This window comes from Xiphophorus hellerii, chromosome 11, assembly GCF_003331165.1.
Source record: "Xiphophorus hellerii strain 12219 chromosome 11, Xiphophorus_hellerii-4.1, whole genome shotgun sequence".
Taxonomy (NCBI): Eukaryota; Metazoa; Chordata; class Actinopteri; order Cyprinodontiformes; family Poeciliidae; genus Xiphophorus; species Xiphophorus hellerii.
The window spans coordinates 28,753,444-28,781,040 of record NC_045682.1 but is presented as its reverse complement, the minus strand read 5'-3'; the positions used below and the strand labels follow the sequence as shown (position 1 = coordinate 28,781,040).

Below are 27,597 nucleotides of genomic sequence, written 5' to 3'. Positions count from 1 at the left end.
ACCTGGAACATACACGTAAATCAGAGCTCGGTTTGACATCAGACCCGAGGTACATTGTGTGCAGTAGCTCTTACAAACATTTTAAACATTCATTTCCACGTCCAAGCACTAATGCTAATGTGTTCAGTTAATAGTTAAAGGAGCAACAAGTAATATTGATTTAGACGCTCTCGCACGTACGTCTTGTATAATTAAAGTTTCCACCACCAACAGTTTACTACTGTTGATGTGAGGAGCGGCCGTAACGACACGTGAAGTCGGTCTCACAAGTCGGAGTTTCTCCCTATTTAAGTTTTCTGACTGGGAAATCGGAGCATTGGAATTTCCTTCCCAACGGAACAACCTGAACGCAGCAGTGACACTTCCGCACGCACTCAGCAGCGAATGAGCGTGTGCGCATAAGAAACACGCCTCGCGCATGCGCATTACCACAAGGTTGGACTGATTTGCGGGTAGCACAGATGAACACACCGCCCTTCTTGTTTTAGACGTTTCCCTGCTGTAATATTCTTGTCTCACAAACAAGCTGAACTCCAATTTTCCTTTTAAAAGAAAACAGTTTACTGTAGTCTCCGAAGAAGTGTCTACATTTACCGCATTTACCGTAAAGGACCGATTTTGGACAGACTTCATCTGCCAAAGTGCCACAACCTGCTTGATGATCCATTACTAGTGTTACAATAATCCTCACAAAAGATAAGTTCACCTACCCAGAGTCCCGATATTACCTGGACATTGAAAAATGAAAAATCCAAATACAATAAAATAATTTAAAAAAAATCTAATTCAGCTAAACATACCTAGAACAGAGTCAACAAAAACAAAAACAGAAAATATATAAATTACTGCCTGTGGGAAACCTTGAAGAGTTTTTATGTCTCTAGGAGCTTCATAATTCCCAGGAAATGGTTTATAAATAAATACATGAATCTGCATTTACTGCTCACCAGAAAACTTTATGTACTTTTATTACTCACCACATCCAGACATCTTATTTTAGAGCAGGGGTCCCCAAAGTCGGTCCTCGAAGACCGGCATCCTGCATGTTTTAGTTCCTCCCTGGTGGTACCGACAACCTTTACAGCAGGTCAAAGTTCTTCTTAGGCCTCTAACGAGCCATCATTTGATCCAGGTGCGTTAAACCAGGGAGAAACTAAAACATGCAGGATGCCGGGCCTCGAGGACCGACTTTGGGGATCCCTGTTTTAGAGCATAGTTACTCTGATATTCCGGGAAGTATTCATTCAGGTTCTGCAGGTACCCCAACCCAAATCAGGGATCTGAAAGTCTAAGGTTACCAGGATCCGTTTAATTTGACATGGAAATCTTTAAATTCAAAGCCACTTCTATTTTATTTTTATGATAACTCAAGATAATCTAAGATGGCATATAAACTCCATTTCAATGAACCTGGAACTTATAACTCCAAAATAAAGATAATTGACCAACTAAAACACAAACTACATGTAAAAAGTCCCAAACTGTTTATTTTCTTAGCATCCATTTCAACTTATTTATACTAAAATCATCAGCATTTCTTCTCCTTTACATAATGCAGTCTGTTCAATATACAAGTATCAATAAGCAGGATTAAAAGATCAGAATGGCTTCGTCACACCTGTGTTAAAGATTTCCCATATCCTATTATATTAAAATATTTCATATATAGAGTCAGTATTTAAACAGAGGTTTAATAATAAAAAGTGAGTTCCCATACAAGGCAATTATAGAATTTAATCAGATTGGGAGTCTCATAAATTAACAGAAGTCAGAAAATAAAGAAAAACAGAACAGCGAAGCCGTCGGAGGTGTTCTGAAAAGTCCAGAGAGAAAAGATGGCGGACGAGTTTCTGGAGGACAGGTCTGACCGACCAGACCTTTTCCCCGCCGCCGAGTCGACACATTCCAGGCAGCAGAGACGGCCGTTTCATCGGCCTCCAGGTTTAGAGTCTATGCTTTGTTCAACAATTATAATGACTAAAAAAGGGAAAAAGAAACACTCTCTCCTTCAGGTACGTTAAGATGGCCGAAGCTCAGCCGCCTCATAAACCCACTAAGCAGATGAACTCATGAAGACGAGTTTGATTTGTTAGTGAAGACAAAATGTGCTTTTGGAACAGAAACACTACAGAGCGCCAGTCCTGCATCTGATCGACACCTCGGTCTGACAGCATCGTTCTGAGGAAAAGAAACACTGATTCATCCGATAAACGCCATTATGATCAACATGGCCGACTCAGCCGGACACAGAAATGACAGAGTCCAGTTCCTCCATCCGTCACAGATTCTGATCCGACGGTCCGCTCAGGATTTTCTAGGTGATGGCGGATCGCAGCTGGAGGGTGTGTAGAGCGCTGCCTCTTTCTGCCCCACACACACACAGACATCCTAACACACACACGCATACACACGGCGAACGTCCTCTCTCCGACGCACTGCTGGTTATTTGGAGATCTGCTGCTGCAGGTGGAGCAGGAACTCGTAGTAGGACAGAGCCGACTCCGTCCGGTCTTCGATCATGTTCTGCATGAAGTGAGGCTTCAGCTGGCTCTCGTCCCTGAGCAGAAAATTAACACAACAGGAAAATTCCTGCTCAATGCTGCTTTTATCCAACAAACGTTCAGAGTGCAACTGTCAAGCTTTTATTTTAGGGACAAGATACTTTCTATTCCTGTGAATTCTTATACTTTTTATACCATAACATTCAAGCATTACACTTTGGAGATAAAAATAATACAAATTCACTATTAGCTGATATCACTGTTATCAAAATCTTGTTATGGTTTTCTATTTTCTACAGCAGGGACTTGGCAAACTAAAATATAATGGCCAACTTTGATTGGAGGTCCAGTTTTTACCCCATTTTGGACATTTGACACTTTGTTTTCCATCAAACAGATTCATCTTTTGTCAGACCATAAATCTTTTCTCCAGCGTTTATTTATTTATGGCATCTAAGATATTTTCTAACCAAATATCAGTGGGAATGCTGAGTTTAGTTTTGAGTCTTATGTATAATTCTGTGTGAAATTCATACATTTAAAAGCCAGTTTCTATTTTTAAAACTGATTGAAGTTGTATTTTTAATTTCACCCTAGCTAAAGACTTTAAAAAAAACTAAAAAGTTTTAAAATTCATGCCTAAAATGTCTGACTGGGACTGTGTCTAGTCAAAGTTTTCCCCAATAACTGTAGAGTTTATAGCAGTTTGAACAACAGAGGTCCACGACTTTATTAATAAAAACAGATGGTTTGGTTTGAATCATTTTAAAACAAAACCCACCTGATGATGTGGAGGGAGGGGAAGAACGGCCGCTGGTCCCTGAGCCAGCTGACCAACGCTCTGGTTCTCTGGGACTCTGCAGTGTCCAGCTCTGGAAGGAGACACTGCAGAGGAAACAACAGGCCTTTTAAAATAATACAAATAAAAAGATACAAGTGAGTTACAGCATCGGCCTAGTGAGTCGGCTAAAACAGGAAACGCTTGGTTTTAAATCTGCCAGAGACCACAAAGTCCCTCTGGGTTTTTAGAAAACATCTCTACATCAGGCAGGTTTTAGTGTTCGAGAAACTAAAGAAAGGAACGAATAAAAAGGAGGAAAACATGGATGAACTGATGGAAGGATGGAAGGAAACAGAGGAGGACACAAGGAAGGAAAGAGGAAATGAAAAGCAGAGAGAAAGGTGAAATGACGAGATGTGAAAGGAGAAAAGTGACGGCAGAGCCCAGAAAAACAGAAAGAAAGGAAAGAAAAGATGAAGGGAAGAATGAAGGAAGGACAGAAAGTAAGGAGACTGAAAAGAGAAGGATTGGTGGGAAGGAGGAGAACCTTTAAACTGTTAAAACATCGAGATAAAGAATTATTTTACTACACTTTTCTTTTTCCAATAGCTGGAAAACTTGACCAGATATTTATCGTTTAGTTTGTAGAACAAATATCTTAGTGCAAAACTAGCAGCAACTATTCAGCAAGAAATATGAACTTGTTTTAAGTCAATAAATCCTTAACACTGATGTAAAAAGTTTTAGTTCCACTGGCAGATTATTTCACTTACAACATGGAAAATGTTGAGTAAAATAATCTGCCAGTGGAACTAAAACTTTTTAAATCAATATTAAGGATTTATTGACTTAAATCAAGTTAATATTTCTTGCTGAATAGTTGCTGGCAAGTTACTTTTATCTTATTTCAAATGTATTTACAGATATTTTCTCTACAAACAAAATTACATGGTAATATTAGTGTTTTGCAGTGCAGTAACCCTGCCACTGTCCTTATTAAATGTAGATTCATTATCTTTACATTTCGTTGCAGCGTTTTTCCTACCAGCTTCTCTGGAACAGCAGCATAGCTGGAAACTCCCAGGACTTGAGAGAGGAAGTTTTGGTGGCAGTTTCGTCCGATCCAAAGATACATCACCTGGATTAAAGACACAAGCGTTACCGTTTTGACCTTGTTAACAGGAACGTTTCCCTTCCCTCCAAACGCACCAGCCCAGCGTCCATGAGGAACGCTCCCTCCCTGCTGAGCTTCTCCACCGACAGCTGCAGGACTCTGGGCTGGGGGATGGTCCGCTCGTTGATGTTCAGCGCTCCCTGAGGACGACGGGAAACCAGGTGAAAATAAAGAAACGCAGCCAGTTAAAGATGGCTCCGGCTTCCTGAGCCGCACCTCGTCGCTCAGGTCGTCCAGGCGGTACAGAGCCGGGTGGATCATCAGCATGGCGAACGCCAGCGGCTGGTACTTCAGCTGGTACATGGCGAACACTCGCTCATCCAGCCGGGTGCTGGTTCCGGTTCTGAAGGCTTTCTGCAGGGAACACACAAAAACACAAAACAGGTCAATATTACAGATCAACCAGGCTTGATTTCTATAGCAGATTTCAGGCGGTTCAAGCTGCTTAAATCATAAAAACACAAAACTACAAACTTCTAAAGAAAACAGCAAACAGTCAACAAATGAACAAACATTATATTTGGAAGAGTGGCATCAAAATGTTGATTGGTTCATTGATTATGTTTTAAATCACCTCTGGCCAGCTGGTTTTACCCTGGATGTAAAGGAAGTCAGTGTTTCAGCTGTTTACAGTTTTCTGGAGGTTTGTTCCAGATTCATGGAGCATAGAAGCTGAATGCAAGTTTTCTCACAGCAGAAAGGCTTTTAGGTCAAGACAGGTGATTCGATTAATCTCTTATGTAACATTAGTGTGCTTAAATTTCCTGATTAATTGCCTTAATCACTTTTAATTGACGTAATTTATCGCATTGGGAGTTTTTATGCGTTTTACCTGCTGAGGCTGCTTGAAGTGAACCAGATTACGTAGATATGTAAACTTGTATGAACACAGAAACGTACAGGCGGATGTATCCAAACCAAATGTTCAGGTGAAGCTACAGAGGAACTCGGTTCTTTTGTGTTTCACTTAAAATGGATCTAATCCACAATCTAACAAAACCAAATGTTTCAGTAAAGGTGAGCTGGATAAGGAACAAATCGACACTTCATCTCTGGCCAGACAAAGAAAAATCACTTCTTCTAATGTTGGAGGTTCTGAAACGTGACTCTTGGTACCAACACTACAGAGCTGCGATGGAAGCAGAGGCAGTACCTGTTTGAGCAGAGCCAGGATGTAGAGCGGGAAGAGGCGCAGGCAGGCCGGCGCCAGCAGGCCGGGCTGCTGGATGGTCAGCGCAGACTGCCGGTACGACGACAGCGAGTCGATGGCGGCGTTGGTCATGGCGTCTCTGGCGTCGCTCAGGCTGGACGTCACAGAGCGATCCACAGCTGGAAACAGACACAGATCGGTGGTTTCCATGAAACGCAACACTTTTCCATCGAGTTTCCAGAGAACAGGATTTCTTCAGAGTTCGGTAGTAACTATGGTCTACCCTCCTCTGAATTTCATTTTAATTAAATTATTTTATTTCTTCTTGAATCTCATCTCAGTTTGATCTGGTGAGTAATTGTGATGGCATAACTGGATAAATAGAAAGTTTTTAAACGGTTAGCTTGTTCTGCTAACAGAAACTGCAACATCTACTAAGTTGATCTGACAGGGACAGACAGACGTCGACAGACAGACTGAGCACAACAGTCTGTCTGTGTTTCAGTCATAGTGCAGCAGCAACAGCTGATTCGATGCCACTCAGCCAACAAAACATGTAAAGACACATTCAGGTTTACATTTTTATTCTCACTTTTATTTACTATTCAATAATTATTATATTGATTTAGCATAACTGTTGCTTTATATCTTTTGATTTTAGTTTGCAATGAGTTTTCTAGTGCAAATATTTGATCAGGTAAATATTATAAATGTTATTAATCTGATGTTGAATATATTAGATACAAATTTCCACCACATCCCCTCTTGATAAAAAAAAACATACAGTTATATTTTTATATTAATGCCATCAAATTTGATTTAAAATAGTTTTTTGCAGCCAAGTCCTCGGCTGGACGGTTCCTTCTTTCTTTTTCTTGTCAGAAACTTTTCCGTTTCCAATTTGAGGATCAAAACTTTTTTCCTAAATTTCTTGTCAGACAATAAGAGTTATTTCTGTCTTCTATCTGCACCTTTGATAAATTATTTTAACTTACATTTAGGATAATGATGGAAGACCAGACACATTTATCTTTTTGTATAAATGTTAAGGTTTAAAAATTTACTTCCCTCCAACTTGGAGGCTCTCTAGCGCCCCCTGGCAGCCAAACACCGTCTTAGTGAACTGCTTTATGTCTAGTTAATGTAGATAAAATAATAATTAAACGGTTTGTTGCATGAAGGGTGAGGATATCTGTGGCGGATTCAGACAAGGGAAATAATATCGTGACATCAGAGTCTGCGCAGCTTGGAGGAGTGCGTACCCATGCAGGCCAGCAGCCCAGTGACGGCCTGAACGTCGGCTCCAGCAAACACATCCGACAGAGAACTGACCACCGGGAGGCACATGGTGTGAACCCGAATCCTCCTCTCTCCTGTGAAGGGAAGACATTTTGTTTCATAAAAACAGGAGGAAAAAAAATTGGAGTTTGACTTTCAGAATAAGAGCTTGTTCTCAAACCTTTGCTGGAGGTGTAAAGCAGAGCAGCCTGGAAGGAGACGACCTGCATGTCGTCCAGGTTTTCCTCGATGGACATCTGGACGGCGAAGCCGGCATCCGGGTTGACGTTGGGGAGGGACAGCAGGTCCGTGGAACGCACAAAGAAGTTTCCGTGGAACGTGTGGATGGACAATCCTGCAGGGAGAAGAAGAAGAAGAAGAAGAAGCTTTATTTGTACAGCAACAAGGGAGTGCTTTACATGAACTAGAAGAAAAACTGAAAAATTACACTTTAAAATGTTCAAAACAACTCAAACTACACTGCAGAAAATTACTGATTAAACTAATCAGGCTGCAGCTAATGATTAGTAATCGATTAATCATAAATAACTGATACATTCTGCACATTTTTCATTTACCATACAAGCCTATTTTTACACATTAGAGATGCATTAAAAGATGCAAATTAGCAAACAATTCAACTACTTTTCTGAATAATAAAAATGTGATCGTATGTAGCAGAAGATGCAGCTAAAAAACTACAGTCAATTAATCTGTTTATTGTTTTTGGATTAATAAATAAGTCCAAATAATTTCAGGACATATTTACAGCTTTTTTTGATCTTAAATGCAAAATGTATAAATTTTTAAACAGTTTAAAGTTAATTACTATTCTGAGTATGCTGTTCTTTTTTGGGGGGTCTGGATAGTCCAGTTAGTAAACTGATTAATTAATTGGTTGACGATGATTTCAATAATCACCATTAATTTAGTTAATTGTTTCAGCCGTTAAGCTAAATTAGGGATTTTAAAAGTCTAGAATGAAATAAAAAGCTGGGAGGTTTTCTTGCCTTTGGTGCATCGTATTCTCATGACGGCCTCAAAGCCGATTTTTCGCGTTAAGTATCTCTTCAGATCTCTCTGGAAGCGCTCCACCTGAGCCGGGTTGTGCTGATGGTGATAGGAGGGGTAGTAATAAACGCTCCCTGCCGAGAATCTGGATATGCAACCTGAGAAACAGAGGCAGCAGCAGGAAACGTTTCAAATTAAACTCAGGACTAATGCAGTGACTTCAAGCAAAATGCATGCTTGTCTTAGCACCACAGCATGCATTTTGAAACCGCTGGTTGTTGGTCATATTTTTTCTTTTTCCTCACCAAGCGACGCCAGGTCACAGTACTGAGCGCTGAGCAGAAACAGGTCGACTGCCACCTGCTGGCCGGAGCAGTCCAGGGCCAGCTTCTTGTAGAAATCTGTTGCTGGGGATAAGTGCTGGACGTCCTGGCAGGAAAACGAGAACGGAAATATCAGCCAATCAGCGATTTCCACTGAGATGCTTTCTTATAAAATTACCAACTGATCACAAAAATCTGTAAAGTCATTTATTAATTTAAGTTTCTCAGTTTTAGAAAACTCACTAAATTCAATATGGCTGAAAAACCACCTGGCACAAAAACCTGTTGTGTTTCTATTAAGCAAATTTATTTTCGTAATTCCAATTCGTGCAATTATAGACCATTAGCAACGTGACATCACGCAAGATCTGCCCCCAGCTGGAGGGCAAAAAGCTGCTCGCTGACGATGACTAGCATTGGTTTAGCTGCCAAGTTGTCAACATAACGTGTTAACTCTTAAATGTACGCCTGATGTACGAAATAAAAATGGAGACATTGCTCTGCTACCCATTGCCAATACTGACTAGATAAGGTCTGGAAAAGTTTTAATTAAGACAAAAATAGTGAGGGAGAGAGAAGTAGGTCAGCTATGCTAGCTTGACTTTGACAACCTTAACATGTAGATGTGCTGCAGAATTTGTTGCATCAGTTCAGTAAAGATACAAAAAAGGCAACACATACACCAACTCTGACAGATCACCAGTAGAGCAGGTGTTTAGTTAGCTAATCTACCACCGCTGGGTTAGCTTAGCTAATAGCAGCTTTGGCTAATCCATCACAGCGATCAATTATTAATAATCACAAAATAAATATGAACCCTGAAATTATAAAACTGTTACATACTGAATGTTCTGCTCTTTGTGAGGGAAATGTTTGAGTGTTTTTTGGTGTTGAAGTGATTTTAAGTTTTTCTTCAACAGTTTTTCTGTTATTTTTTCCGTTGCTGCACTGAATTATTAACAGTTTCATCTCCAGGTTTCATTTAGCCAACGGTTCTACTGCAGCAGCGCCGCTGTGGATGGGAAGGAAAAGAATTGTCTTTTCACCCTTATTCGAGAAGATGATGGAGCGTTGGGTGCACATGTGAAATTTCCAGATATAAACAACAACATGCAGGGATCCGTGTGGTTAATATGATCAACACATTCTCACTGCAGCAGTTTAGGATCTACAAAACTACACCCATCACCGAGTTTCCCCCAGTCTGTACCTTGGCAGACGCTCTCTGGTTGGGGTCCTCTCTGGACTGCAGCGCCCCCACGCCCAGGTTGGGCAGCTGCGTCTGAAAGACGGACATCCGCCCTCCGGTGGGAGACAGCAGCTTGAAGGCGGCCTGCAGAGCCGAGCCCAGAGCAGACTGCGTCTCCATCGTCTTCTCGAATAAGTTTGGCAGACTCTTCAGCAGATCCTGCACAAGCTGGAGAAAAAACAGCCAACATGGTAAAGTTTTCTCCTGATGCAGCTGTGGTCAGAGTTACTGGATAGAACCAGGGCTGGGCAACTTATCACATTCTATCGGTTATTGAAGATTTAATTTTTGGAAAATCTGGATTTTGTTTTACACCAATAAACTTTTTGGGTCTCCATATTTCAGTGTGACGTTAACACGCCCGTGGCGGCCATCTTGTTTTACAGCTGCTGTTTATTTGGATTTGAATTCAGGTCAACAAAATGTAAGAGTCAGGATACATTTTTCTGTTTTTTAACGAGAATAAAGTCAAAATATTACAAGAATACAGTTGCATTAATATGAGAATGAAATAAAATTATTTCATTTTTACGCTGAAATTTTAGGACAACAAAAAAAATATAAATTTTCTCATTAAAATAACTTTCTATTCTGTTGAAAATGTGTCTATTACCACTATTTTTGTAATTAAACAAAAATTATCTAATATTCTGTCGAGGATGGAAGTAAAAGCCACTTTTGAAAATATTTTCTATCGTTTGTCATTTCTTTAAAAAGAAAGCAAGAAATCAACCAGGTAATAAAAAAATTAGAGGTTTTATTTTCCTGCCCAGTCCTAGTCAAAACATGACTGATGGATGAAACAAACCGCTTACCTCCTTGCATTCGTTAAGGTTTACTAGAAGGCTGTCTGGTGTTGGTAGAAAGATATCTGTGGATCAAACGTTAGAATTTCAATAAAAGCAGAAATGCAGTAGCCGTCCAGCAGTGGCGCTCCGGACGCGACTCACCTTCGATGTCGGAGACGATGAGCATCTGCGGCTGGGAAAGCCCCTCCTGCAGGTTGTAGAAGTGGATGGTGCTGTCGAAGGTGATGAAGCCCACTTTGGTCCGCGAGTCTCCGGGAAGCCTGCGGCGCAGAAACAAAGCTTTACTCCAGTTTGCTCTTTAAATCAAAGACTGTCCTGAAAACGTCTTAAATATGAAGATGTTAAATATTTTTATTAGAACCTGCTGACGTCCGGTTCCATGTGAGTAAATCAGAATAAAGCTTTGAGTAAACTCCTCGTGTGATCGGTACGTACGCGTTGATGTTGTCCAGCAGCGACTGGCAGAAGACGCTCAGGTAACCCGTCTCCACGGCGTTGTGGGACACGTCCAGGACGAACAGGTAGACGGCCGGCTGCGGCGGCCGCAGCTGCAGAGGCAAGCAGGGAGAGTTACTGACAAACTACGATTATTAACAAATTACATTTTACAAATATACTTTAGTTATGATTAATTAACAACTTGAATAAAATAGACATTTTTGTTTACGTCTATTTTTGTATAATTTTCATTTTTAAATGGCATCAGACAAAACCTTTTCTCACCAAAAAATTAAACTAATTAATTAGTGTATATATATATATATATATATATATATATATATATATATATATATATATATATATATACACACTATATATAGTGTATATATATATATATACACTAATTAATTAACAAATAACATTTCTGGTTAGAAAAGGTTTTGTCTGATGCCATTTATAAATGCTAAATCTTTAGCATTTATAAAGATTGTAGATTTTGTCTGTTATTCAAACTATTTATATATATATATATATATATATATATATATATATATATATATATATATATAGTCAAGATTTCACTTCATTATATTCCCTTATTTTATTAAAAGATTTTTTTAGCTTTAGATTATTATTCCACTTTAAATATTTATGATTATAGTTTGAACACTTAAGGATAATTATATTTTTATCTCTACCTCAGCATTTAGTTTCATTATTTTCTTATATTTGTGATCTTACTTTAAACAATTTAAAATTTAGACAATTTTTTAAATCTCCAACTCAGAAATTATTTATATATATAAATAATTATTATATTATATTATATATTATTATTTATTTGTTTATTTTATGTCTATTTTTCTGGATCTTAGTCATTAGGATTTTAGAATCTTAATTTCATTATTTTACTTCCATTTGTTATTGTTGCATTAAAAAATGTTTATTATTTAAATGTATCTTATTTATTATTCCTCTTCAGCACATGTGTCAAACTCAAGGCCCGCGGGCCACATGTGGCCCGCTACGTCATTTTATGTGGCCCTCTCCCCCACCACCGTTTTACAGCCCCATTGATTGACTTAAAATAGGTTTTGAGCACGAATTGACTAGAAACTACATCTCCCATAATGCCTTCCGATTGTTACCAGCCAACATTACGGCTTCTCGCCACTAGAGTGCAGCAGAGTCACCTCAAGCTGATTATTAATTTTCCCAGCGAATAAAACTGGAACATCGACAAGCTAACAAGCTAAAGAGCGAAGTTTAACTGAGCAGTTTAAAAATACTGAGCATATTTTTAAACTGCTCTTTTTAAAAATATTGTAATTTTTAAACTGAGCAGTAATTTTACATCCATGCAAACTCAAATGTAATATTTAAAACTTGAATACATAAAATCAGTTATTTAACAATGTGAGGTGTTTAATTTATTTTTAACATTGTATTTTCATACATTTATGCTAGGGTTGCCCAAGTCTAGTTTTCCAGACCTATCACTCTGCAACTTTAGATGCGTTCTTTCTCTAACACACCTGGATCATTGACTCATTCATAGGCCTCTACAGAACTGAGTTGCTGCTAATGAGGGAAGTCAACTTTTTGTCCGGGGTATGTTTTAGCAGGGACGCATCTAAAAGTTGCAGTCTGGAGGACTGCACTTGGGCATTCCTGATTTATACCGTCAATGTGGCCCATTGAGGGTGGCCAATATGCGGAAGTGGCCCTTGGTGAAATTGAGTTTGACACCCCTGCTCTTCAGTATTTCTGATCTTATTTTTAGCATTTATAAAGATTGTAGATTTTTTATTTCTACCACAGAATTGAGTTTTACTTTATATTTTATAAAAATATCTCACATTTATTTTTTATTGGAATTAATGTATTAAATTTGTCTTTTTTGTGATTTTACTTTAAGGATTTTCATATCTGATTATTGAAATTGTATTTGTTGAGTTTTTATGCATGTCTTATTATTTTTATGTCTTAACATTTTCTCAGCAGCATTTATGTTATTTTCTTTCTTTTCATGCTCATTTTGTCTGTTTTTCAAACTATTTTATGTCAAGTTAATCAGTCATTGTCGCCCTCATGGAGGCAAAACTCTCTGTAAAAACAGACTTATTAAAATTATTGTTCCTCAGACATTAATGCAGTAATAAAAATTGATTTTAACTCGCCATGTATTCTGAAGGAGCGATGAACTCAATAGTGGCATTCTGGACTTCTGGTCTTTTGTGCGGTTCGCCGTATGATCTGCTGACCGGGTTATACATAAACTCTTCTGGGACTAAAACACAAAAACATGAAACCCATTAAAGGTTTCACATTAAAATGGACATTTTTGAGAATAATGTTCAGATAAAATAGATCAATGCAGTGTGACTCTAGTCATGGTTTCTAAGCATTTTCTCACCATCATTTACTCGATAGCACAAGTTGCATTTCCATCTCCTCTGGTCCAGAAAGGAAACAAATGGGTTGATGTAGGTTCTGCAGGACCGACACCGCACTATGGTGCTGGACGTCACCACAGGAAGCTGCTGCATTCATACAAACACAAGAAAAACAAATCAAATGAGTCGTTTTGTGTTCAGTTTTGTCATAAGTTGTGAAAACATCACAGTTTGTATTTTCAGTTTAAACAATCAATATTCATGTTTGATCATTAAAAGTCCAATAAGTAATGTTTATCTCACCAATTACATGAATATTTACAGCTGTAGCTTTCATGTTTCATTTAATCTTATAAAAAAATCATATAACTGTTTCACATTTCAACAATTCTTTTATTTTACAAAATTTCTGAAAAGAAGTAAGAGAAACACAATTTAATTATTTTAAAATACCTGATAAAGTAAAACTAAATTCAAAATGCTTCGGTAGTTTTGTGATTGGAAAAAGTCAAAGTGCATTATTTTATGAATATTAAGGAATTATTGACCCAAAACCAGCTCATTTATCTTGTTAAAAGTTATTTTTGTCCAAGCATATTTGTGTTTTTGCAGTGCAGTGACTAAATTCAGGCTGATTAGAATAACAATCAAAATATTTTCCCCCACTTTAAATGCCAACAAGTTGAAGTTTGCAACAATGCTCTGCCTCTTGTTCTTCCAACTGTTTCACATGACGTAGAGAAACCAGTTTCATCTCCAAACGACTCAGAAACGAGTCCAGACTGAGCATCAGAAACGACCTGGGAGTTACCGAGAGGTCTTTGAAGGGGTGCAGCAGCAGGCCCAGCGGCAGCTTGGCTTTATTCAGCAGAGACTGGGTCTGAGGGATGCTGGTCAGCGTGCAACGGAAAACCCTGGAGGAACAAACGGCGCGATCAGAGCCAAAGGTGTAACCGCAGCAGGTGCTGCATGCCGTCCGTCTCGCCTTACTCTGGGCTGCAGTTGAGCTTCTGCAGGTCCTGGGTGAGGCAGGGCGTCGGGGCGGGGACCGGCGCTGGCGGCAGCAGGTTCCTCTCCTGCAGCAGGTTGACCACTCTCAGAGCCTCCGGCGTGCCGGACTGGAGGCTCATGGCCGCCATCGACGGGCTCAGCTGGTCTGGACCGGGACCGCCAGGCTGCTGGGAGACGGTGAAACTATAAACTAAAACATTCCTCGTATGGCAAGCAGTTTTAACATAAAAATCAACCTCAACACACTTTCCAGACATCAGAAAATACTTTATGACTAGAAATATTACTTAATTAAAATATTTTCACTAGACAAAATACATATTTGATATCTCTGATTATATTCTGACTATTATAAAAGAAGTCATAATTACCATTCAGTTGCATGAAGATTTTAATTCAAAATATCTACAATTAATTACTGATCATCTTAAATAAATTATGACTCGTAATGAAGTATTTTTACCACATCTTGCTTTCTGTTCTGATTAGATATCTGAACTTATTTTTAATTTGGAAGTTATACGTGTAATTTAGAGAGGAGGTCTAGAGGAACAAGGTCACAATTCAGACTTTAATCCAGAGCTTCTCAATTCCGGCCCCCGGGCCCCCTGGCCCCCAGGCTCCCTGGCCTTCAGGCCCCCAGGCTCCCTGGTCCCCTGGCCTCCAGGCCCCCAGGCTCCCTGGCCCCCAGGCTCCCTGGTCCCCTGGCCCCCAGGCTCCCTGGCCCCCAGGCCCCCAGGCTCCCTGGTCCCCTGGCCTCCAGGCTCCCTGGTCCCCTGGCCCCCAGGCTCCCTGGCCTTCAGGCCCCCAGGCTCCCTGGTCCCCTGGCCTCCAGGCCCCCCTGGCCTCCAGGCTCCCTGGCCTCCAGGCCCCCTGGCCTACAGGCTCCCTGGCCCCCAGGCTCCCTGGCCTCCAGGCCCTGTGGTCCCCTGGCCTACAGGCTCCCTGGCCTACAGGCCCCCAGGTCCTCTGGCCCCCAGGCTCCCTGGCCCCCAGGCCTACAGGCCCCCTGGCTCCCTCACAGAAACAATAATAATGATTTTTTTAAATGCTCCATTTTCAGCTTGGCTGACAGCAGCACTTTTAGCTTTTCAGAGCCGATCTGCGAGAAAATGAACTGAATCTGTGACTGAGAGGCGACGTTCCCTCACCTGTTGGTACGGCTGAGGTCCCTGAGTGTACGGCTGCGTGGCGGCTTGGAGCGCCGGGTGAAGGGAGGAGGGAGGCGGCGCCAAGGTGTTCTGGTACCCGGGGGGCAGGGACGGGTAGTGGCCCAAATGCCGACCAGGCGGGCCGGGCTGAGCTGCACCAGCTGAGGTAAACAACAAAAACATTTAGACCAGGAGAATTAGTGACCTGTCACAATAAATCCACCAACAGCATAAATAAATTAATCTCCATTTGATTTATGGCTTTTCTCTTCACTCTGTTTTGGTTGCAACTAAACCTTTTTTTAAGGATAATTTTATTTACAGAGACTTTATAATTCATTTTATTTGCTGTTTCTGTTTTGTTTATTTTGGATATTTAAAGTGTCCTCCAGTTCCAGTGACTAGGGTTCATTAGCGTTTCATGAGCCTGGCGGGCCACCAGGCTTTATTTGCACCTTCCAACGAGCTCAGCTGGTTTCTGGGGGAAATAGTGATGAGAATTTAAAGTTTGATGTTTGAGAATGTGTTCTTGCATTATTATGCCATTACCATTATTTTACTGAAAAATTGTCTCAAAGTAAAATTATTGTTTATCGCAATAATCTCTGGGACGATTTATGGTAAAGCTGTTATTTTTACAGGTCTAATCCTGAGAAGCAGTGGAAAAAACACACTTATGTCTCACATTAATCTGTGTATTATCACCATCTACAGCCGTTTCTGAGTTATGTCGTCAAACTGATGCTGGGCCGTGTCTACTGGGACAGCAGTTTAAGAAAAAAAGGATCTGGTCATTTCATAAAATTATAAATTATTTTGTAGAAAAGCTGGTTGACTTCAGAGAAGATGCAAAAACAAGTTATTCTTTACTAGAAGTATTTTTAATCGATGGTAATGAAGATTAGACAAAAGAAACAAAATGTCTGAACGTTTTCCTGCTGTAACTTGGCGAATGTGAAATGTGAAAGTGGTTTGTATCGGAGCCAGAGGAAGCCGTACCCATTCTGTTGTCAACGTGATTGTAGCTGTTTGGTGCCTGTGGGCCGTTTCCTGCAACATCTCCTGGAACAAAAACAGCAGACGGGGTTTCATCTGTTAGACACCTGAATGTTTCCGACCCAGAGACGATAAAAACTGCAGATGGACTCAAACCGCCGGGCTGCAACGATTAATCGATTAGTGACATTATTTAATAACTAATTTATTAATCGATTAATTATTAACTGGAGTACGCAGACTAAAAAAAATTAAAATATTCAAAATCCAAAACCGTACAAAAATCTGTATATTTTGCATTTAAGATAAAAACAACAATCAGCTTTTTAGTTTCATCTGGTTCAGATTCTGTGATTGCATTTTAAAAGCCCTGTCACAATAAGCAATAATCAATCAATTAATCACATGACAAATTAAAACAAGCTCAATAATTTCCATCTGCACTTTTATCACTTTTCTTTTTCTAACAAAAACTGGATTTTAAAGGTTTTCAGTCTGGTGTTTTGGTCTCAACTAAACATTTTTTAAAGGCAGTTTATTTGTTGTGTTTTGTTTATTTATTTTGGATATTTAAAATGTTTCAGTGTTAAATGTTCATTAGTATAATTATAATGCAAGAACAGATTCTCAAAGATCAATAAACTTTAAATTCTAATTACAATTATATTTCTTGAAAATGGTTGCAAAACAACAATATCATCATTTATCACAATAACTTCTGGTAAAATATTTTAGGCAATGAAATGTTTATTTTCTTACTTAAAAAAGGAATTTAATTGTTATATTTGCATTTCTTATACTGTATAACAAATCTGCAGAGTGAGCCAATTTTTAAAATACAGAGTAATCGATTACTAAAATAACCGTTGCAGCCCTAAAACAAAGTAACAATGAAGACCACAGCTATGGAAACTAAAGGTGACTGAAACTTTCTACATGGGGTTTATTTAAAGACATTCTGCTAATAAAACAAAGCTAATTGGCTGAAGTTTGACCACCAGAACACAGGATGGAAGATGACTGGAGGATCCAAACAGCACAGAACAGCAAACACAGCAACACTCATGACCTGGCCACACCTGGACATTCAACATCTCCTTCCTGGGTGTCGGGCTCAGTGGGGGGCCGGGCGCTGCTGGCAGCCCCCCAGCACTGAGCTGGCCTCGATAAGGATGAGGAGGGGGAACAAAAAGAGGGACGGACAAGGTCAGGACAGAAGGAGCTGTCAATTTATAATCAGAGACAAACTGGACCTGCTTCACGAAACCAAACAGCGGATCAACCTCCACATGAACACTCCTGCCTAAAGTTCACTCTGCTCCTAAAACAACTCATTATGTAAAGATCACGGCTTCCTGACCTAAAAGTATTCACACCCCTTAAACATTTTAAGTTTCGTCACAAACACATGTGAACTTTGATGTACGTTAACAAAACTTTATAAGACAGGCCAACTCAAGGCTGTACATATTTGTGATGTAAAAAGAAAATGATATTTTGAAAGTGTGCTGTGTTCGGCCTAATTAAATCAGAACTTTCTAGTCCACAGCTGCGACCTCCCACAGACTGAAATCCTGAGACTTTTCCTGCAAAAAACCTTAAACTCCATCAGACTGGAGGAAGAGCATTTCACTTTTTAAGTTCTGGATTTATGTCTGACTTTAACAGAAACTGCAGGTGTGTGTCTGGTGGATTTCTGGTCAAAACATGTTTGATTTTCATTCAGTGGGTAGAAAAATAATTTTACTCCAGCAAGAGCAGAAATACTTCAAAATAAAATTTAGGTAAACGTTAAAAGTACAGTGTAGTAAAAGTACTTCTAAAAGTACATTTTTTCCAAAAAGTTACTCAAGTAAATGTAACTGAGTAAATGTAACTAGTTACTACCCAACTCTGGCTAAATTGGGCCCCGAGTACAAATGCACACCACACTTTTCAGATCACTTCATATTCTACTCTGTTCTTACCAATCTCTAAAACTTACAATACAAAACATTGAATTGTTAACAAGTTAAATCTTTACGAGCAACAGTGGGATTGAAACCAAGCGGATGCTAAACCCACCATCAACTTTGGGAGGTGGAGGTGTACCGGTGGCTCCTGGGGGCCTAGCAGGGGGCGCTGTGGGTGGAGGACCGTAGGCGGGCCTGTTGGGCTGGTATGTGTGGGGAGGCGGAGGGTTCATCGGTGGAGGAGCGGTGCCTGGAAAAAATGTATCATTAATAACTTTTTCTGATCATCTTCGACATTTTCCCATAGAGAAAAAAACTATTACATTTTTCTAAATAAGATATCTTGTTTATTTAGAGGGAAAAAAATCTGCTATCACCCATTAGCTTATTGAAACATGAGTTAAAAATACTATATTTTAGAGATGTTACAGTAAGGCTAGTGTTTCAGTTTCCAGTTGAAAAAATCCTGGAATGAAGCAGATCTAGAGCTGCATTTAGTGCCAATAATCATCTTTACAACCCAGTGAATACAGAGATGATTTACATTTATATCAGCACCGCTTCTTTTTTAATCCGACACATTTTACAGGCAAAACACTTCAACTTATTTCTCATCCAATTAAAACTTACAACAATACTTTGAAAATATATCAGCTTGTTGGACTCCATAAAGAGGAAAATAGAAAAATAATGACATTATTTGGAGCAATGAGCAATTTCTTTTTAATTAAAATCAAAATTTGGGTATATCTAAATTTTTTGTTGAAGTTTATAAATCAAAATATGACATTTTATAATATGTAACCTGCCATGATAAATTTAGAAAAAATATTGTTTTCGACAATAATATTGTTGTTTTGAATCTATTTTAAACTAATTACAGAAGAATAATTCAAGTACAGTGTCTCTAGGATCAATAAACTTTAATTTCTAAAGATATTTAACTCTGAAACTGTAAGATATTTTAAATAAATAATCAAAACAGCCAAAATGATAAATAAAATATATTAATCATCAGGCTCAGACAGGGAAAAACTTCCTGTTAGGACTTTTGTAAAATAATAAAAATAATGTTTACACCACTAACTACTTGGTACTTTGTGTTAAATGTCTGCAGCTTTTTTCAAAATGACGGTTTGTCGAAAATGTTAAAATACATAACTCATCAGATTTATTGCTTATTCTTATTAGAGCATAAAAGAAGTTTCAATTTTCAATACGATTATGTCATAAATCAACTTTTGTAAACACCAAGACACCAGAATAATTTTACTAACTTTATAATCTAATCCTGGCCCAGAGTGACGGTTTTATTGAAACTATGAAGTAAAAAAAAACTAAATACTAACAGATTATTAACATAAGAACCAATAACTTCTCAGATAGCGGAACAACTTTCTGCATCTTCTGATGGATTCATGTGATTTAGAAAATAATAATCACAACATTCTCAGCAAACTTTATGTGCTGTGGGCAGAAATTACACAATCTGTGATGCGCAACAGAAATTTCTCATCTCCGTTTGTGGCTTTTGTTTCCTATTTTTATCACAAATATGTGAAGCAGAAACTGAAAATAAAACTTAAAATATATGATTTTAATTCAGATCACATCAGAGTTTGATCCGGACTTTGTCCAGAGATTGACTGAACGTGTCTGCGTGTGTGTGTGTGGGCGTATGTGTGCGTGTGTTGGTGTGTGTGTGTGTGGGGGGATGGGTTTGTGTAGGCGTGTGTGTGTGTTGGCGTGGGTGTGTGTGTGTGTGTGTGTGTGTGTAACTGGGAGGGCCGCCGGCCAACATGTTCGCTGTTGGAGCAGAGGTCAACGTCCAGCTCCAACGTATCAGGCTGCAGAGACGCGTATCTTCAGATCATGTTACAATCAGAGTAATTACAGTTTTAGTTTTCAGCGCTGAAAACTAAACATTATTATAATACACAGTGAAGCAGGGGAAGATAAAACTATTCGCTTTAATAAGCTTGTCACAATAAATCAATTAATCACATGATAAAACAAACTCAATTTCCATTTACATGATTTATTGCTTTTGTTCTCTTTCTATTTAAATGATAAACATTTTCACTTTGGTTTTTTGGTTTCAACTATTCTTTTTTTATTAGAATAATTTTATTTACAGAGACTTCATAATTTATTGTTTTGTTTATTTATTTTGGATATTTAAAATGTATTCCAGTTCCACTTTTAAATATTCATTAGAATTTAAAGTTTATTGATCTTTGAGAATCTGTTTTTGCATTATTATTATGCCATACAGTTTAATTAGTTACAGCTCTAAGTGTCGTGTTCGTTCAGCAAATGGCCGTTTTTGGTCGATATCTGATTAATAAATTACTAAATTAGTTGATTATTATAATAATCGATTAATCCTGATTAATACTTTTAATCTTTTCAGCCGTACAACATTTAAGCAGCTGGTTTGTGTCCATTTGAATCTTCATCACCTCTGGGTCTCAAATATAAAAGTGTCTAATAAATCAGCACAATCTTCTTCACTGTCTTGTTTGCAGAAACTGGCAGTGATTAAGCAGCGATGGAGCCTGAATGAGCAGTTTAAGCTGCTTTGGTTTTATAGAAACTGAACCAGATAATTCATCACTTCAGGCTAATCTGTCAGCTGGACTTTGTTTCACCAACCCAGAGCAAATATGCCTGGAATTAAACTGTAAGGAGGATAGTTAGAGTGGGCCCCGCCGGCATCGGCCCCGCCGGCATCTGCCCCGTCGGAGTGCTCCTACCTGGCTGAGGGTATCCGTGTATGGAGGTGGGCGGGGCTCCTGGGCCCGGTGGCTGGGCGGAGCTGTGGGACGGCGCAGCAGCAGCTGGATTCACATGATTGGGCGCGGGGCCCCGGGGAGCAGCGTACTGCCACGCTGGAGGGCCGGTGTAGTAGCTGGTGGAGGTGACAGCAGGAGGAGGAGGCGTGGCCTGAGCTGGGGGCGTGGCCTGAGCCTGTCGGGGCCCTGGGCCCGGGCTGGCGGACTGAGGGGGGGTGTGGGACGGGAGAACGCCGATCTGCGGCCGCGTCAGCAGAGGCTGGGCCGGCGGCGGAGGGTAGGAGCCTAACTGCGGGCCGGGCGGAACCGGCTGGTGCGGCCCAGAAGCGTACAGAGCGGGGTTGGGGGGGCCCAACACTTTGGCCTGCATCGGGTTGTAGGCCGGCTGGTGATTCATGCCGTAGCCGACCCCTGGCGGCTGCTGCAGAGCAACGGGATTCTGTGACGGACCTGCAGATCAGGAGAAAAACAAATGAAGACTGTTAGGAACGCACCAAGTTTACCGACCTTCAACAAGCCTGACCTGCCAATTCAGAGCTTGGCTGATACCAATTCTTCGTCTGCAATGTTGTTAAATATCAGTTGTGCACCAACTTATCGGCGCTGATTTCCATACTTTTAGGAGATCGGCCGATCTTTTCTACCTCAGCAAAGGTCTAAAAATCAGCCGCTGTCGCCTTTTGCTCTGCAGGGAAAGGTTTGACTGACGGACCGGCTCAGCTCAGGTCCAAATGTTTGCAGTTAACAAATATTAACTCAGCAACTTTCCTGCTATATTTAGCAACATTTCAGACAGAAAAAAATTATTTCAGCCAAAATCGAAATTAGCTGGTCAGTTTAAATTTTTTTTTAAAAATCGGTAACTGGGGATAGAACAGAAAACTGCAATCAGTGCATTCCTACTAAATATAGCAATAAAGACGCTGAGTTGCCAACATCTGTAAACTCGTCAGTCAAACCTCTCACTGCAGAGCAGATGATTTTTAGACCTTAGCTGAGGTAGAAAAGATCGGCCTCACATGACAGTATCGGCCAATCGCCCAAAATTAAGGAAATCTGAGGCAATAAATCGTCTGCCTGATAAATCGATGCACCCACCCCTACTTGTTAAAAATTAAACTTTTCTGCTACTCAAAACAACAAAGGCAGAAACTCAAAAGTCCTCACTGACCCAGATTTTAGGGCTGCAACTAAAGACCGTTTCAGTAATCAATTATTTGGATAAGAAATCGTCACATTTTGCAGATTTTTTAATTTAAACACTTCAGCCCTTTTTACACTGTATTAGAAATCAATTAGATGATACAAATAAGAAAAATATTTTTACATTTCATTGGATAAAATGCAACATCATAACATTTATTTGTACCAAAAGATGCATCTGCAGCTAAAGAAATACTGTCTAATAATCTGCTGATTATTTTTTATTAAATTAATAAATCTCTTATGAAGGTGCTTAATAAGATATTTGTTTTTTTTACTGAATTTAAAGCAGGCGAAGATAAAAATGTAATTTGAGTCGTTCTGGGTAGAACAGACTTACAGATGAAGAAATGCTAAATGTTCATATTTTTGTACAGTTTTGGTTTTTATTGCTGCTGAGTGTTTGTCTTTTTAAGGCCTGTATGCTCCAGTTAATGATGAACCGATTACTAAATTAGTTGGATTATTTCAATGATCGATTAATCATGATTAATTAGATTAATCGTTTCAGCCCCACTACGTTTGATCACGTACTTTACTGTCGTCTTAAAGTTTCATCTCTCAGAGTAAAGTTGTGTTTTAGATGGACCAATAAATTCAATCCAAGAATCGCTCAAAAATGCATCAACTGACCGCTGAGCTGCAGCCAAAGGTCTAATCTCCTTACTGGGATTTAATTGAGCAGGATCTGAAACCACAGCCAATCAAACTATTTTACTGAATCAGCATTATTGGACATTTTCCCCTCAGTTTCATAAATACAGGATATAAAACCTCATCAGATAGATTATCTAAAGCATTTTCAACAAGGTGAGAAACATTTCAAATGATTACAGTTTATTAATTTATAACATAATTGAAAAGGAGTTTGCTACCGTTCTCCAAGTCTCTCTCAACACATGCAAGAGAAAAGAAAAGAGCAATTACACAAAAAAGGACAATATTCAGTTTCTCATTTCTATGCATCTTTGCAGAACATTTATGAACTAAATCTTTAGGTTCAGATATATTTATCATCCAGGACAATCGGATGAGATCAGAACAATGCCTCCAGAAATTTCACACAAATCAAATCGCAGTATGGATTTACAAAGGTAAACTAGCCTTTAGACAATTTTATTACTGAAAAGTTTGACTGCAAGCCCATCACTGATACGCAGTACAGTTTTTAAAATAATGAATATTTAAATATAATAAATATTATGAAAACTAATCACAGTCACTCATTTGCGTCAGGAATCACTCCAAGTGACTCGTTCTTATTGTCACATTACTTTCGGCAGCCGCTCTGCGATAACAGACACTCATTATGTCACAAATAATAAAAAGTGTTGGAAATAAAATCTGGAAAAATGAGTCACAGGAAGAAACTTTTGATTCATTTATAATTTTACAGAAGGATTCTTCAACAATACTTTTGTTTTCTCTGTTATTCTGTCCTGATTGACAAAGTTCTGTTTTAAAATCACATAAAATCTGACTGGAGAAATCAAACACATATACCAGGCGCATTAAGGATTGTTGCAATATCAATAAATTAATCACCTGATAAATTAAAATGATCTCAATAATTTCATTTTGAATGATTTATCGTTTTCTTTCTACCAAAAACGGGATGATAAAAGTCTGGTGCTTTTTAATTATTCATTTTATTTGTTGTTTCTTTTGTTTATTTATTTTGGATATTTAAAATGTCCTTCAGTTCCAGAGTTAAATGTTCATTAGAATTTAAAGTTTATTGATATTTGAGAATGAGCGTTAAGATGCCATTACCGTTATATTAATGGAAAACAACAATATATTGCAACTTCTTTATTGTCCAGCATAAAAAAGAAGGTGGTAGATTTCACTTCGACTGAATGGAGTTTAAAATGACGACCTGTCGCTGCACACTGCTGATCAGCTGGCTGCCAAACTGTCTGGAAAGGTTTCCGGTGGTAAAAACATGAAGTGCAGCATTTACTAAAGGCTAAGTAAGCTCATTTCAATAAATACTTATGTATTATGACTGAAAATTACTCATCACTCAAACCACTGCTAACTTTGACTTTGTCCTGTATTTTTGCTCATGTGTGCATCAAACTGTTTAAGTATTGTAATATTCAGCGGCTGTGGGATTAAATCTAGCTTTTCTATTTAATTGAATTTTGTAATAAATTTTGATTGAAATGTTTTGAATAAAATTCGTGATGTTGTGAAGCCAGTATACGGCGGCTGATAATGCCGACAGGGTCTCACACTGTACACAAACATGACATCTTTAGGCCTGTCGCGATAAACGATAAATCAATTAATCGTACGATAAATTAAAACTATCAACGTCATTTTAATTATCGGCATTATCGTCTCTTCCGGCCTTTTTCTCTTTCTGTTAATGACACCGAATGAAAAAAGGCTCAACTCCGGTTCTCTCCACTGATCCTCCCTTCCTCATTTCCTCAGTGTAAAGCCCAGCGCCACTACACGATCTTAGAGCTGTCGGCCGATTGTCGGCCCATTTTCAAAACCTGACAGACCCACACATTAGCCGACAGAAATCCTAGGTATAACGGTTCCATCGGGTTCGTTCCTGCCGTGTGGTGTCCAACAATGGGCACAAAATAATGGCTACAAGTTCAGTGAACTAATTTTAAAACCAGGCATTAATCAATGCTTTACTACAATCTACCTGCAATGCATGTGGCTAGTGTCAGCGTAAAGTCCTGACTGAATGAAAATCATTAGAACCTATTTACGTCACGTTAACGAAGAACAGCTGAAAAGTTACCGGGTTTATCAACTGCGGTAGCAATTTCGCTCCAACTCCTCCCCTTGTCATTTCTATATTCTTTGCATGTTGAATAAATATTAATGTTGTTTCCACATATCATCTCCAATGTCCGCTGGACTTCGGGTTGCGCCGTGTCAGCTGTTTGGGATTCCCCTCCGTAATTTCCCCTCAGAAAACATGGAGGAGAATCCGCGCTTTCTGATTGGCTGCCTGTCACATTCAACAGGTTGCATTAAGCTCCCAGTCGGGGAAAATCCCTGATTTAGATCGGAGCGGCAACGACGATCTACCGTAACACACCACACAATCTTAGAAAGACCAACTTTCTAAGATTGTTGTAAGGGGAAAAATAGGAGCAAAAAATCATGTAGTGTGAATTATTGCATCAGGTAGTCGATGTGCCCATCTTCTCTATTTAAATCTAATTATTACTGAAGGGCAACATAATATACAGACTTCATAATCTGCACTCTTTTGGTTGAATGCAGTATTTATTTCCACTTTGGCTTTATGTTGCTTAGTTTCTTTTCAAGTAAATTTTTTGTTAATGGAGACTGGGAATCCATTTTATTTTTGTTTTTGGTTGTTTTGTTTATCAGCTCCAGTGTTTAGTGTTCTTTTGAAAATAAAGTGTATCTTTGGCAGGAAATCGCCTGCATTATTACGTCGTTTTCAGTGTAAAAAGGTCTTCAAACAATATTATCGTTTATCGCAATAATTTTTGAGACAATTAATCGTTCAGCAAAATTTGCTATCCTGACAGGCCTATTTAAGATGCTTTTAACAGACAGCAGGTGTCAAATCCAAAGCAATATATAAAGATTAATGAGAATTTTGTCTTAAATGAAGCTTGGAGAACAATAAACTGGAGATGTATAAAGTCAGCAGTAAAGGAAAAGTTATTTTCATGCATCAACAATAAAAGCTGCAGAATGCTTACATCAGCAATCACTAAGTGTGTGTAGATTTTTTCTGATCTCAAAGGAATGTGATTAAAATGTGTAAATAATCAGATAATGTCTCAGGCTGGAAGAAATCATGTGGATCATCCCCAAACTGCCACATGTACAGAGAAAGGCAGAACACAAGTTGCTCCTGTTTGGCTCTATATTCTGTTATTGCACAACAAAGAACCAGCCAATAAACATAGAGGGGAACATGGCTGTCTGACAAATTATTCTGGTGAAAACTCCCTGGAGAAAAGAGGAAAAGACGAGCTGGATGTTTCTGAATAGCTTCAGTTTGGCTGATGAGCTAAAGAGCTAATCTAAAGTAAAACCCAACCACTTTCTGAGCGTCTAGAATATGAATGTTAATGTTTTTAAACATATGATAACATTTTACTGAATAATGACTTCCTTTCCTCAACACATTAAGTTTATTGAGGTTATAAATTAACTGCTCATTTGACACGCATTGAGTCCGAAACCTTTCCACTACCTTCATAATGTAATCTAAATAATAAAACTAATTGTTACAGCTCTAGAAGTCTTCAGTTCACTCTTCAGAAACTATTTCTGTCGTCTTAAATTAGGTATCGGGTCGAGATTAATCATGGGTTAACCTGACAGCTCATGCTTACGCTACAACCTCTCCAAGTAAAGCCAGCTAACGGGTAACCTCAGTCCAAAACGTCTCCTGACTCCAGCTAACAGCGTTAGCTCACATGCTACATCGAAACGAACCGCCTTCACACACGTTAAAAAGTTACTCACCGTTCGTGTACGTCTGTCCCGTCCCAGTCCCGTTCTGGGAGTTGAACCCGGCGGTTGACATGTTGAAACAGACACCAGAATCTAATTTAGAGGTTCTCGGATGACTGCTCTGAAAGCTAGCTGGCTAGCTCTGACCGTCGCGGGGTAAACGCTCAAACCTGTGGCTGTGACGGTGAAAGCTCACAGTAAGGAGCAAAGTCCGAGGCGGAAATAATCTGCTTACTTTACAGGTGTTGATTGGGCGATCGTTTCACTGTCACTAAACCATGATTAGTACCTCAAGACCCGGTTCGACAACCCACAGGTTGGTCAACGACGGGCCTGCTCAGAGTAAATCTTCTCCCCTTTCACCGGAAGTTGGGATCACCCAGCAGGATCAACGTAAAAAATGGTTGGGCATGCGCAGTATGTACACGTGGCATTTCCTCCTGTGCACAGGATTTTTTCAGAGTACCAGAAACAAAACGGACCGAGATTTTACTACATCAAAACATTTTCCCCATCCAAAACCTCAGACCAGCTTCATAACCCTCATATATAAAGACTCAAAACCAGTTTACACCCTGAACTCTCACATTCACCAATTATATGGTGGTCATGTGTGTATGACTGTATACATACATTTAACTGATTTAATACTGTAAATACCACCATATTTGTGTTTATGTTGTATATATTTCTTACAGCGTTTGCACTGTTTTGGAGCTGGCTTTGATCTCATAGTACATGTGTACAGTGGAAAACAATAAATTATTATCTAACCTACTAATGGCAACCTGTAGAATATACAATATATGAAATTATGGCTAAGATAATGTAATTTGAATTCAATTCAAACATACTTTATTAATTCCAAAGTGATATTAAATGTTATTGTAACTCCATGGGGCT

General features: G+C 39.0%; 1 protein-coding gene across 5 annotated transcripts; it reads right to left on the bottom strand.

Annotated features, from left to right (window-relative positions):
- Positions 1–1,467: 1,467 nt before the first annotated feature.
- On the bottom strand, positions 1,468–27,080 carry sec24a (SEC24 homolog A, COPII coat complex component). Of its 5 annotated transcripts, none has more exons than XM_032576351.1 (24): positions 26,707–27,080; positions 20,980–21,468; positions 18,336–18,473; positions 17,351–17,428; positions 16,275–16,337; positions 15,276–15,436; positions 14,104–14,291; positions 13,925–14,027; positions 13,134–13,260; positions 12,898–13,007; positions 10,712–10,824; positions 10,418–10,536; positions 10,283–10,338; positions 9,429–9,635; positions 8,201–8,324; positions 7,895–8,053; positions 7,066–7,239; positions 6,869–6,979; positions 5,610–5,785; positions 4,673–4,810; positions 4,492–4,596; positions 4,328–4,420; positions 3,283–3,386; positions 1,468–2,557 (listed from the first exon to the last, which is right to left on the bottom strand). In XM_032576351.1, the coding sequence occupies exons 1-24, from the start codon at positions 26,765–26,767 to the stop codon at positions 2,443–2,445; spliced, it is 3,312 nt and encodes a 1,103-aa protein (XP_032432242.1). In that variant the 5' UTR covers positions 26,768–27,080; the 3' UTR covers positions 1,468–2,442. The 5 variants fall into 5 exon arrangements, with proteins under 5 accessions (XP_032432242.1, XP_032432244.1, XP_032432243.1 ...); XM_032576353.1 differs by having other exon boundaries at positions 13,134–13,257; XM_032576352.1 differs by having other exon boundaries at positions 14,104–14,288.
- Between the last annotated feature and the right edge of the window lie 517 nt (positions 27,081–27,597).

What these genes read in the sequence shown, in the direction of transcription:
- sec24a (XM_032576351.1), bottom strand. Translation starts at nt 26,767, where the DNA reads ATGTCAACCGCCGGGTTCAACTCCCAGAACGGGACTGGGACGGGACAG. An exon ending in TCACGTTGACAACAGAATGG is followed by an intron (nt 15,437 to 16,274) that starts GTACGGCTTCCT and finishes TGTTTACCTCAG; the next exon opens with CTGGTGCAGCTCAGCCCGGC. An exon ending in ACCCCTTCAAAGACCTCTCG is followed by an intron (nt 13,261 to 13,924) that starts GTAACTCCCAGG and finishes GTATGAATGCAG; the next exon opens with CAGCTTCCTGTGGTGACGTC.